The sequence below is a fragment of the Lygodium microphyllum genome, chromosome 6, assembly GCF_053477565.2.
Source record: "Lygodium microphyllum isolate KBCC chromosome 6, Lygodium_microphyllum_v1.1.10, whole genome shotgun sequence".
NCBI classification, from domain to species: domain Eukaryota; kingdom Viridiplantae; phylum Streptophyta; class Polypodiopsida; order Schizaeales; family Lygodiaceae; genus Lygodium; species Lygodium microphyllum.
The window spans coordinates 137,216,808-137,230,024 of record NC_141140.1 but is presented as its reverse complement, the minus strand read 5'-3'; the positions used below and the strand labels follow the sequence as shown (position 1 = coordinate 137,230,024).

The following is a 13,217-nucleotide window of genomic DNA, read 5'->3' as shown; positions in this document are numbered from 1 at the left end:
ATTTAGACCCATCAAAGCTCTTCTTATTTTGTTTCATACCAATGTTTGACTGAGTCCTTTGAAGGCTAGCCCTCTTTCACTTGGGGACGCCCCACACTCTGGCATTTCAGGCCGTGGTATTGGCTTTATTAGCCTTGTATTTGTACTTGAATTTTCTTTTGAGCAGGGAGGCAGGGTGTTTTTCAGACAATAGGGCTTATCAACTCTGCTTGTATCTTGATTTCCACTTGAACAAACATAAAAAAGCTATATATCGCTTTGAGTGATCTAGGATCAGCATTTTTAGAGCATAAGCCATGTTTTCATAACAAGGCAATATTTCTATCCAATATGCTATTCATGGATTTTCCATCAGTCTTTTAAAATTCAGTATGCATTGCCTGCTTTTTGGAAGTAGTTGCAAAAGAGACTATGGAGCCTTTAGATGCATAGAGCTTGCTCTGTGCCAGCGAGAGGCTGTACAGGTTAATTGCGAAGATACAAATGAACCACTGTGTTTTTGTGGCTAAGCTGTACATGATAGTAGTTTTATGTAGTTATCTTAGGAGATAAATGTCTATTTAATCCTTGAGATTCATTTGGGGCCTTTTAAGGGTTCATCTTGTGGTAGAGAGAGAGGTGATGTGAGTTTATGCGGAGGATAATTTATGAGAAGGATATTATTGTGAATGGTTGGTTGAGGACAACTAAGCGATTGAAATGATTAGGCCTCTCAAAAGATCAGCTCAAATTCTATATGCTTCATGTCCCTTTGGCAAAGAATCAAGGTGTATGTGAGAATAGGTTTGTCTGCTTTGTCTTGTTGGCTAGAGCTAACTCATAACATTTTTATTGGATGTGTTGTTTCAGCCCAAGATGTTGTTATTAGCATTGCTTTTAAGGTCACACGCTTATACAGTGGTTAGGTGCACCATTGGTTCCGCACTCAAAAATTGACTTCACCTTAATTGCAGGTGCATCATTGGTTCAACACTCAGAAATCCACTTCACCTTAATTGCAGTTCTTTGTAACAAGTGGTGTTGTTCTCTCTAACTTCTTGTTTTTCACGCATGCATTGTGAGTTTAAGTGGTATTCTCTCTTTTTAACTTCTTGTTTTGTCTCCTTAGTGACCTGCAATGCTCCAATACATCGCCATTATTGAGCTAAAACACTCTTTTTAGCTGATTAGCATTCTTAAACAGTCCCAAAACACACTTAAACTAATGAAAAACCCTAAAACGAGAAGCGGTTCGAGAGAGTTTCAGTGGTCCCCCAAAAACTCTAATTCTTTGGGGCACCCTTCAACATCTATAAATAGATAGGCTGTGTTTTACTGTGGCATTCTACTGCGGCGTTCCATTGCCGCGTTTTACTATCGCGTTTTATTGCGGTGTTCTACTACGGTGTTCTAGTGCCACGTTTTATTGGGGTGTTTTACTGCGGCATTCTATTGCTACGTTTTGTTGCTTCAACCACATCATCAGGCATCATCCTTTGCAGTCACCTCAGTCTCCTCACTCTCTGGTGATCAACGTTTGGTGTTTCTCTCACTCCGTCACTTTGACTAGTGGTCACAATACTTGGGATCCGTTTTCAGTGGGCGTGACTCTCTGACACATTGCTTTGCCCTTGAGTATGTGTACACTCTTACATTCATTTGCAGTATTCATTCACTTCATAGTTGTGTTTTTCTCTCCCTTCTTCTGTTTGTGTTCGAGTTTTTGTATTTGAGTTTTGAGTTTTGTGTTTAGGGTTTGAGTTTTACTTTCTGTGTCTGTGTTTGTCTCTTTGTGTTTTTGTTGTGGTTGTACACTCTGTGTTTCCTCAGTGCAAACCCTAGTAATTATTTTCACATGGTATCAGAGCCGGTGCTCTTGTAAAGAGTATCTTGCAGATATTGTGAAGAGCTAGTCTTTGTGTAAGGCACACAATACGACTTGTAACCGAATCACAATGTCCCAGACACCTTATTCTCCAGCTCTTATGATATCCTATGAAGCTTCTCCATCACTGGAGGCCTTGAGACGATATTATGGACTCGATGAGGAGGACAATACTTTACTTTCACCTCCACATTTGTTTTCTACTCCTATTCCATCCTATTTCAGATTTCACTAATATGACAGAAGACTTTGAGGAGTACTATACGGTGACGTTTACACCCCTCCTACCAGTTTTACTACTACATTTAGACTGGTTGGTGAGACTGGTTATCTCTCTGATCATGGAGGATATATGGCATTCGGAACGTTTGACAATCCATCTTCATCATCTCAGCCAAAGTCAATGTCAAGTTTGCACAATACTTTTGAGTTCCATGAATCAAAATCCTCGCTTGTTTCTTTTTTTGAGGTGTAGGATCTGGATGGCTTTGCATATGTGAACTTCAATAGAGAGGTCTCACGAAGTTGACGGAATTCAAGTACATCTATAACTTTTGTTTCATTTGAGCATGTAACACACACTTCTCACTTCCCTCCCATCTCACCCTCTTCTATCTCCACCCTTGATAATCCCTCTTTATCCTTTCAAAATCTCGGATTACACTCCACATCCGTTTCATGCACACCAAGGGTTGGACTTCCATCTCTGCTCCTAGCATCTTCTCCTTTTCTACCCCATTCTCTACCTCTTTGTACCATGATACTTCGTTAGGGGGAATGGCACCCTTTAACACAGTGCCTCTCACCTTTTCGTAAATGAGGACACCCATTGCACCTGGGACGGCTGTGTTGGGCATCTCTCTCACTACCCCCAGATTCACCTCTCACATGACCACTGAGACGTAGGGAATTTCATCCTCGGCTTATAGTACATCATCCCACTTACCTTGGGTTACATCTACGTAGGGATTTCCATCCCATCTCCACTATAGGCTACTCACGTGGCTCCCATGCCTATGCCCAGTCAGCCCATCCCTACCTAAGGATCCACCTTGCACACTCACCGTATGCTTAGAGGCACTCTAGGATCCATTCCCAAGTGAACATTATCCTTTCCCCCACTACCTATCTTTGAGTACTACCTCTCTTGTTGCAACGGCCAAGAATGCCTTCACAGATAAGACTCGTTTTAATGGGTTGAATTTGCAACAAGTGCTTCAGTCTCAGGGTCTTTGGGATCTCGCCATTGGTCTAGAGCCTGTGTGCTAGCTCACCCTGACTACATTTGTCAATGGAGAGTCCGCAATGCCACCGCCAATATTGAGCTGATGCAGGGATTGCTTCTTGAGTTTCACTCTCAGTTACAGCACTGCCCGCTCACATTAGAGCGTTAGAGTTACCTTCTCGACCGCTATGCGGCCTGAGATCGTACTCGGTGCATAAATCTTGACTGTGAGCTTCAAGAGTTCTCTATTAAAGAAGGTGATTTGAGAGTCAAGCTGGCTGAATATAGGCAATTACTCGTCGAGTTCGCCACTACTGGCTCTCCAAAGTCAGACGACGCAATCAGGTTACGTTCTTCTTGAATAAGTTGTTCGAAAAATATATCAATTTCATTCAGCACATTATTTCACAGTCTCGATTGCCAACCTTCTATGAGTTTAAGTTCCAGTTCTTGCGTTACGTGAGGCTACATGATCAAGTCTACAAGAAATCCTCATCCAAGCCTTATTCAGAGCAGAGGGGGTTGGTTGCCTCTTCTTCGGGAGGGAAAACTACAGTGGCAAGAACTCGCAAGATACAAAGCTAAGCCAATCAAACGGTGACTCCTCTTCCTCTGATGGAACCAAAGAATCTCGATCTATTTGGCAGCAACTCCCTAAGAAAAATCGGTTTTGCACACACTGCCAGAGAGCAAGCCATGTGGACGAGGAGTGTTTCTCCAAGGCCCAAGGTCTTCCACCTAAAAAGCCCTAGTAGACCGTTGCGATTGCACAGTTTGATGGGGCTACGCCTTCCACTCCTACTTCGTTTGCTCCTTCAGCACCAGCTGTTGCTGTTGGACATGTGGCCCGAGCACAACCTCAGCAAACAATCTCTTTCACTATCCTTCTCTACCTCGTTAGGCATTCCCTTGGCAAAGCCTTGCTATTGGATGTACGGGCTGGTAGACACTTTCTTAGACTAGCATGTCTCTAGGTCCTTTAGGCTACCCTAGGTCAGTCTAGCATCCATTTTTCACACTCTTAGAGTTAGGCCCATAGGATTCATTGTTCTTAGCTTTTCCCTTCTTAAGTCTTCAGCCGCATTTACTCACATTGTAATCAGCCTTCCTTTGTGGATGGGTGGTAAATCCTTGATTACAACTTAATTATAGCAGCAAACAATAAATGCAAATTTGAAAATACAAATTTACCTATTGATCTTGGACAATGCACACTCGATTGGCCCCAAAATTCTCCCCTTTCGGTATTTCTTTAGTTTTATTAAAGAAAAAGTTGATTTACAATGGGATTCTCTTGATCCCCTTCGCAATCTAAACTCCCCTTGCTGTCCAAAGTGACTAGAAAGTCTTTGATTTGATTTGCCCCTTGATTTGGGCATGTAATTGGCCTTCACCCACTTCACAGATGATGGAAATTCCCCAAATTCAATGGCTGGCTAGTCCTCCACTTGAATTTAGTTGAAATTTACCTTCAGTCCTGAAAAATCCAAGTCTTGGAGCTTCCATTTTTTGACACGCTTCTCGAGGCTATTGCTAAACCCTAATTTCTGCTGCAAATTAGTATTTACAGCAGAGAAATCTGAAATTTCTCAGCCTCTGGTGATCTCAATGCTGTAATCTTTGGAGCAAGGTTGTAGAAAGGTTGGGAGATGAGAGAGAATGCTGAGGAGAGAGAAAATTCAGATTTTCTTCGCAAAGAATTGAAGAAAATCTATCATTTACTGCTGTTACCCTGTCTTAACAGCTTGTAGATGTAAAGAACTAAAGAAAATCAGTCATTTACTGTTGCTGCCCTATCTCAACAGCCTGTAGATGTTGTCACCTGCTGTTGATTGGTCTTCTCTTGCCCCTGGCTGCCTTAGAAGGTCCTCCAATGGCTGCAAATTTGACTAGCAGTCTCTCCTTCCTCTCTCTTGGAAGCTAAATATACTAAAAATGCCTCATTCCAATCTAAAGACGTTTTTAAGTCTTGCATGGGCATTTTTGACAAGTGGCAGTCAAATGGTTTTTCCAGCATTATTCATAATTAAATATTAATTTTCAGTCTTTAAATATTAAAAATTAATCTAATAATTATTTCAGTGATCTAAAAAATAATTTGACTGGCCAATAATTAAATTGGCTAGGCAACCTCCATTCCCAAGTGTCTTTGCCTAATCTTTGACCATTAGATTGGCGTTAGGTACCATTAAACGCCACTTCTCTAGTGTTGCCAGTTGACACTTATGGCCAAATGAATGACCTAGGCTAATAATTGACACTAGGTACCACCAAGTACCTATGCGGCATATCTTACAGTAACTTTTGCCTTTGACATCTCGTGATTTCCTCCGTGAGACTTGGGCTCGTAAATTTACTTTAACCCTAGTTGCATCTCACAGTGCAACATTTACTTAATCATGTGATTAAAAATTAATCCACATGTTAAGTGAGGTTTCAAAAATACACGTTCTCATAACACACACATATACATTTATTGCATTGTATTTTCAATTAGATTCTCTTTGTTATTTTTTGCTTTGGAGCATCTCACCACTGATCTTTGTGTTTACAGATTCTCAGCTCTTTTACAGGGTTTTGTCTTTCAGTATAGGGTTAACTTGCAGATTGCTTTGGTCTTACTTGGGTTGGATACGTGGGGATGCACATCATTCCTTTCATGGTTTTATCATCCTAGGAGTGCTTGCTCTTCTTCCAGCATGGCGGTTTTCCCTCATGAGGCGGATCGTGCAGCATCTCTTTTGATGCTATCATGGCGGTGACTTCTACCTTGCTCTTCTAGCGGGGTGCTTCATCCACTTAATCTTTTTGCATTTTTTATGGTTCTCGGCACCACATGAAGATCGATATCAAGCTCCTCTTCCTTCTTCGGCATCTACATCCAAGTTGAGAGGGGGTTTCTATCCTTCTTGGTATTCTATAGGCTTCAACACTTTATTTTCGACATCGGCTTTTTCCCCCTGTTGTACCTTTCACCTTTGCATTACATGTTTTCATCATCTTTATACTAGGACGCTTGGGCAAGTGAACAATTTTTCCACAAGGGACACTGTCCAAGTGGCACCTGTTGCATGAGCATTCTTCAACATGTAGCAAACTTTGTATTTCATTGTGCAGAGCACCACTTGAGCAGATCCTAAGCTGTTTTCATCGGCGGCTGTTATCACGACACCTCCATACTTCTTTATCACATGGATATCTCATCACCTGTTTTTCCTCGATATCGACACCCTTAAGTGGATGGATAAGCTTGTAGTGTTGTGTGATGTGTTGGGTGTACCCTGTCTTTTGGGTCACTTTTACTGGTTGCATCCTATAAAATTTAACTCACTTAAAAAAAAAGTTAAATGTGGTTCTATTCGCCTTTGTAGGGCTTGGTAAGCCACTAGGTAGTTGAAGTGCACCCTTTGTTTGATGCCCTGTTCTCTTTAGGGTGACTACTTGGACTCCCTTGGTAAGATAAGCATCGTCTTTGTAGTCTGGGTAGCCCACTGGGTAGCCGACTCACACCCTTTGTTCGATGCCTTGGTTGCTTTGGGGTGGGATGCCTTGGGGTAAGTAAAAATCAAAGTGGTTGGCCCAACCTTTCGGCTCAGTTTTGGACCTGAGAGAGGGTTGTTGAGCTAAAACACGCTTTTTAGCTGATTAGCATTCTTAAACAGCCCCAAAACACACTCAATTATTGAAAAACCCTAAAACGGGAAGTGGTCCGAGAGAGTTTCAGTGGTCTCCCAAAAACCCTAATTCTTTGGGGCACTCTTCAACATCTATAAATAGACGGGTTGCCCCCATTCAGCCTCATCCCTCCTGTGTAGGTTTCTCACTCTTGTGTGCAGATCTCAGCCATCAATCTCCCACCACGTGGTGGTCCAGCCTTCGCGATTGCTACCATCACCTCGTTTTATTGTAGCATTCTATTGCTGCATTTTACTGTTGTGTTTTATTGCCACGTTTTACTGCGGCATTCTAATGCTGCACCTTACTATTGCGTGTTATTGCCACGTGTTACTGGGGCGTTCTACTGCAACGTTTTATTGTGGCGTTCTAATGCCGTGTTTTATTGCGAAGTTTTACTAAGGTGTTCTATTGCTGCGTTTTACTGCGATGTTCTATTGTGGCATTTTATTGCAGCATTCTATTGCTACGTTTTGCTGCTTTGCCCACATCATTAGGCATCATCCTCTGCAGACACCTCAGTCTCCTCACACTGTGGTGATCAGCGTTTGGTGTTTCTCTCACTCCGTCGCTCCGACTAGTGGTCACAACACTTGGGATCCGTTTTGGGTGGGTGTCACTCTCTAACACATTGCGCTGCCCTTGAGTATCTGTACACTCTTACATTCATTTGCAATATTCATTCACATCAGAGTTGTGTTCTTCTCTCCCTTCTTTTGTTTGTGTTTGAGTTTCTGTGTTTGAGTTTTGAGTTTTGAGTTTTGTGTTTAGGGTTTGAGTTTTGCTTTCTGTGTCTTTGTTTGTCTCTGTGTTTTGTCGTGGTTGTACACACTGTGTTTCTTCAGTGCAAACCCTAGCAGTTTTCTTCACAGCGGTACTCTGTTCTTATTTCTAAATATTCTAGACTGTTCAAGTTTTATTTGTAGGATGGTGTGATATTCTTAACAGCTGATTTATTTATTGCTCACTTGATCATCATTGGTTCAGCACTCAGAAATTGACTTCACCTTAATTGCAGTTCTATGTAACAAGTGGTGCTTCTTGTTTTGTCTCCTTAGTGATTGGCAATGCTCAAACATGGCCGTACCCTGTTCTTATTTCTAAATGTTCGAGACTGTTCAAGTTTTATATGTAGGATGGTGTGATATTCTTAACAGCTGATTTATTTATTACTCATTCGATCGTGTTGGTGGCTTGCAAACTCACCTGCTATTATATTGTCAATTTGTATGGGCTATCTTTTTTTTTTTGGGTAGATCTTTTGAATATGACTTCAATTCCTTTTTCTCCAATCTGTTATGCTTTCAGGTTGTAGATATTGAAGCATGTGATACTATTTCCCAGCTAAAAGTCATAGATGATAACCTGGAAGAATCTTCTAGATGTCCTATTACGATGATGTGCACAAGCAGAGATGGCCAGTGGTTAGCTGCATCGAATAATGAAGGGCGAATTACTATTTTCAATTTAGAAGCCTATAGGTAAATGCATTTCATTTGTCATACTCTAGGTCTTCATACTGTTGACAAACTTGTTTATCCATGGAACTGTAATAAATTTTTAGAATTTGGTCAAGGCTCTAGTGATGATAGTTATTGGGAATTGAAGGACAGAGTCATGATAATTGTTTGAACCCAACTTTCCATGTTCATATAATGATCTCACAAAAGCTTATGTAGAGTGTGTATTGCTTTTAATTTCTATTTTAAGGGTTTGGCACCATCAGCATATACAGCATTTTCTATCCTTGAGCAAAGACCCATGCTTGGATCAGAGAATCCTTCCAACATCGAGTACAAGTTGGCTATTAATTTTAGGGGAAATCTATCTGTTCGAATCCAACTTTCTATGTTCAATCAAATGATCTCCAAAAGCTCATGTAGAGTGTGTATTGCTTTTGATTATTATTTGAAGGGTTTGAAACCAGCAGCATATACTGCATGTTCTATATCTGAGCAAGACCTGTGCTTGGATTGAGGAGAATCTTCTGACATTTAGTGTGACTTGGCTATAAATTTAGGGGAAGTCCATTTGAAAAGGGCAAGAGATTTGGTGAAGAATATATAAGAAGTCCATTGGGAAAGGGCAAGAGATGTGAAGGAACATAGGGGTAATCCATTCAGGAAGGGCAAGGGATGTGAAGAAGATAGTATTCCTATCAACCTTTCAGGGCTTGAATCCACCATCTGTTGGTTTTAAATTCAGTCTTAATCTAGGCTGTTGATTTGGTGATGGTAAATGAGCTTTGTTCCAAAATATCTAGGGAATACTAGCTGTGTCAACTAGTATGTTCTCTCACATTGTATCCATGATTTTGATCGGGTGGCTTTATCTACCACATGATAGCTGATTAAGCAATAATTAAAGTCTTAATCAGCTTAAAAACACTTATAATGTGACTGTTTCATGGACTGGACCATGAACCTTGCAAGGAGCTCCAAACAGAGGTCTATTGATAATATTCAATGTGAGGTTGAATGTGCTGTTCGGCTTGTCATTAATGTAGGGTTAGCTGTTGGTGTAACAAAGAAGAGAAATAGAAAAGATTGTGATCATGATCACTAAACTCGGCTTCATAACCTTGAGACCTATCTTGTGTCTCTGTAATTTAATTTTTCATGACAAATTCAATGTCTTTGGCAAGGGACAGGTAGTTAGATTTTCTTGTAAAGTGATATGACACTGTTGGGCATCTGTTTGGAACCTTTCACGTTGAATGAATTTGCTAAACAATTAAAGGCTTTGGCCGTTCAATGTTTTGCAGTGACATCGATTATGATATGAAAACATAGAAAGAAACAAGGAGACTCAACCTGATGGCTTCAATATTTTTGCATGTTTAGGATAGTTATTTCTGAAGCGAGCTTCTTCCTAGAGCCATGATATTGAGTGATTAGTGTCACATTTAGCAGTGGAAGCCTTATAACATGTCCCTAATGATCCACTTCATCAGACATCACCCCACATTACCATTGATCTCGTGGCTTCTGCACAAGAATTCCTGGAGTCTGGTTTCGTGTCTTCAGTGTGATGTGTTCATTTTCCTGGTCTTTTCCCAAGTTCAAAAATGTCTGCCCTTTCTCATTTTCTTCTCACAGAAATTGTCAATCTAGTTCAGTCTTCCTTGTCCTCATTTGCTAATAAGTCCTCATACCATTCTTTGTTTGGTCCTTCCAAGAGAAAATTCACCAATTTGACCTTATATGCATCTTGATCCCTATTCATATTCAAGGTAGTTAGCTCAATCTTTCTTAGAAAGTGATCCACTACCTCATTTTTTTCACTTGTAATATTCATATCCAGATGTAGCCTAGTCTTTTTGATTCGTAAATGGTCTTCAACCTGGCAACCAAACAGATCTGCAATGGGCACACCTAAATACGTGGTTGTTTGGATTGCTCTCCTTCACAACAAAGTGCTGCTGTTAAATTTTGCAGAAATTCTCAAAAGATCCCTCAAATATGAGAACTTATTGAAATACCCTTGCATTATGTTGCCCTGAAGTTTGCCTGGTCCATTTTTTTCTTATTTAGGAGATTTCTCATGTCATCATTATACATATATCACAAATTCTACAATACGTCATGAAATTGTCATCATTATCTCACGAATGCTGGTGCTGTTTTTGTGGAAATAATCAAAATATCTCTCAAATCTCAAATATTACCAAAGCACCCTTGCATTATGTTTGGTCAAACTGCACTGAGATATGCTCAGTGCATTCTTTTCTATACCAATGAGTTTTTCATCTCATCATTGTATAGTACAATAAAAAATTGTAATTCTATCATCTTGCATCCTGAAATAGAATTATCCTCATAAAAACTTGCAAAATACAATTTATACACAAATTTTTAGTGATATTATGAGGAATCTTTGGGGGGTTGTGGCTAAGTATGGGTTATGGATTGGGAATTTGCCCAAATTTGTGAAGTAGGGGTATTTTTGTGCTTCTTACATTTTTCAAGAGCAATTTTTATGGTGTAGTACTTTTAAGGAAAATCTTTTGCAGCACTTGTAGCATAGATGCTGTCATGTATCAAGTTAAACATTTGCTCTTAAATTGCTATTGTTTAATTTGTCATTCTTCCAGAGCTCATCTTTTGAGATAGTGTTTTGCTTCAATAAAGCAAAATAGTTGTTGATGCTTTTGGTAATATGGTGGAATCTTTTGTCAGACAACACTGGCGTGTTCCTCCTTTGGATGGAGGCTCAATCACTGCGGCTTTATTTCATCCAGGAAACAGTGATGTGTTGATTGTCGCGACATCAGGAAATACATTGCATGTACTGGATGTAGAAGCCAGGCGATTTGGAGACTGGTCAAGAAAGAATGGATCTAGGCTTCCACGATCTTTTTTAGAGTTTCCTGGGGGGATCCAGGGGCTAACGATGTCCCCTGCACAAAAGAGTACTTCTGTCATTGCCTATGGCTCAAAGTAACCACTCTTCTTTGACATTTCTGTTTGTATCAATTGGAACTGCTGCAGTTTTCAGATTCTAATGTTGATGCACACGCAGCCTGTCAATTGGCGTAGGTTGCACTTAGTCTCTTGTATTTCTTTTGTTCCTTCTGAGGAAAAGTCTCCTGTATTTCTTTCTCATTTCCTGTGAGGAAAGAGAGGCCAGGCAGTGTCTCTGTGCATATTTGCCTCATTTATTTGATCTGTTTTGGCATCTTATGTCTACCTTTTCTGGGCTGTATGGCCTTGTAAGATCAGTGCCTTATATATAGCAGAGCCACATACAATCATAGGGTATTTCAAGTTGTTTGATTCTTAAGTCTGAATGGTTCGATCCTTGTTTGCAGGGCCATGTGTTTGATCGATCTCAAGAAACCGGTTCCTCAAGATGATGCTGGAGTTTCCAGTCATGACACAAGGGCTTACAAGAAATGTGATTCCAATGGCTCCTTACCAAGCAAGGAGCAGCACAAATTGCAAAATGGAACTGGCACTGCTCATAAAAACTTCGTTCTGGTGCCTTTCAAAGATCCTGTATTATTTCTTGCACATGCATCTAACAGTGCAATTGTTCTCATTGAGAAGCCCTGGTTAGATGCACTCCGACAGTTGCCACCTCCAGTTTACAGACATGTCTATGGAACGTGATACATGTTCATTGTGCCATTTATGTCTGAAGCATTTGGCCAAAGATCTTGCTCCTGATGATCATCCTCTTATGAAGTCTGAAGGGTGCAACATATCAGTCAGCTTGAATTTGTCTGTCGGATTCAATTGGAAATTGGGCGAATGGTTTAGTTTAACCTGCGGTCACTTCTTGCAGAACAGAACCAAGTAAATGGCAGTTTGTTAAGGCTGGGAATTGGACATGGTTCTCTGAAAGTTGACCATGAAGAAAGTGGTGGCCCCTAACCACAATATCTATAAGCAGTTGGGTCTGTCAAGAGCCCTCAAATGTTGTACACAAGCATATGCTTCTAGTTTTAGGTCTCTTTGACAGCTGCTGTGCAGAATGTTATCCCCTTTTTGTGTTGAGCTAATGTGACAACCGTCAGTTTCTTGAAGAGTTAAATTTGTCAGGGAGCATTTCGAGGATGTCTCTTCACAATTTTTACATCCTTGTCCCCTATGCACGGGTGCTTCTGGACAATCTGGCTGTCGTGGCCTCTGCATCAGATATGAAGTTCATGGTTTAATTAATAAAAACAAGATTTTCAAGTTGCAACCTATCCATGTAAGGGGCCAGTGAAATTATGTAGATGCCTTACTAGTTTAGAAGCAAAACAAAATTCTGCTATGGATTGTGCATATATACAAGAGAGGACTCTGAAAATTTTCATTTCTGGTACTAATATGTGGATCAACTGCAATCACAGTACGGTTGTGGCATCAATGACTGTGAAGCACTTCTACTTTTGTCAATCATTGCATTGCTCCTCCAATGCCACAATGACTGTGAAGCACTTCTTTGTCAATCATTGCCTTGTTCCACCAATTAGACCAAGAGATCATCTAGATCTGTTCATCCAATGTTCTATATTTGTGTGTGTGCGCATGTTTATTGCTATCTCAATAGAGAAGCTCATCTGAAGGTATTGTGTGAAAGTAATCCGTTTGGTTGGCAGAGTTTGTACGATTCAAACCACAATTATTATGAAAGAAGTCTGGTATGTGACAATTCATCTACTCCCGACTTAATTAGTAACCTTTCAATGACCGTTTTGTGTAGTTTGGAGTTCACATTTGTCAATGCATCAAAGCTGAGGTAGATGCCTTCATTAAAGGGACAAATTTTGGATTTGGTCTTAAACTGAATCGTTGAAAACCCCCAAAAGTTGTATTTCTACCTAAGCAACCAAGATGCTGATTAATAATATGCCTCTAAATTCTATCTCTAACATGCTGGAGAACTGAACACAATACTTCTAAATTGCGTTAAGGTGGTCTCTTATACATATTTCAAGGTCCAAATCTTCTTCAAATAGTAAAA

General features: G+C 40.3%; 1 protein-coding gene across 1 annotated transcript in view; it reads left to right on the top strand.

Moving 5' to 3' along the window:
- The window catches only part of LOC148035183 (WD repeat-containing protein PCN-like), a 30,682-nt gene extending 18,420 nt beyond the window's left edge, over positions 1-12,262 (top strand). The window contains exons 9-11 of the mRNA XM_087680165.1: positions 8,073-8,245; positions 10,943-11,203; positions 11,575-12,262. Of these exons, the coding sequence (XP_087536291.1) occupies positions 8,073-8,245; positions 10,943-11,203; positions 11,575-11,875 (735 nt within the window). The 3' untranslated portion in view covers positions 11,876-12,262. The remainder of the gene's footprint in view (positions 1-8,072; positions 8,246-10,942; positions 11,204-11,574) is intronic.
- Positions 12,263-13,217: the final 955 nt, after the last annotated feature.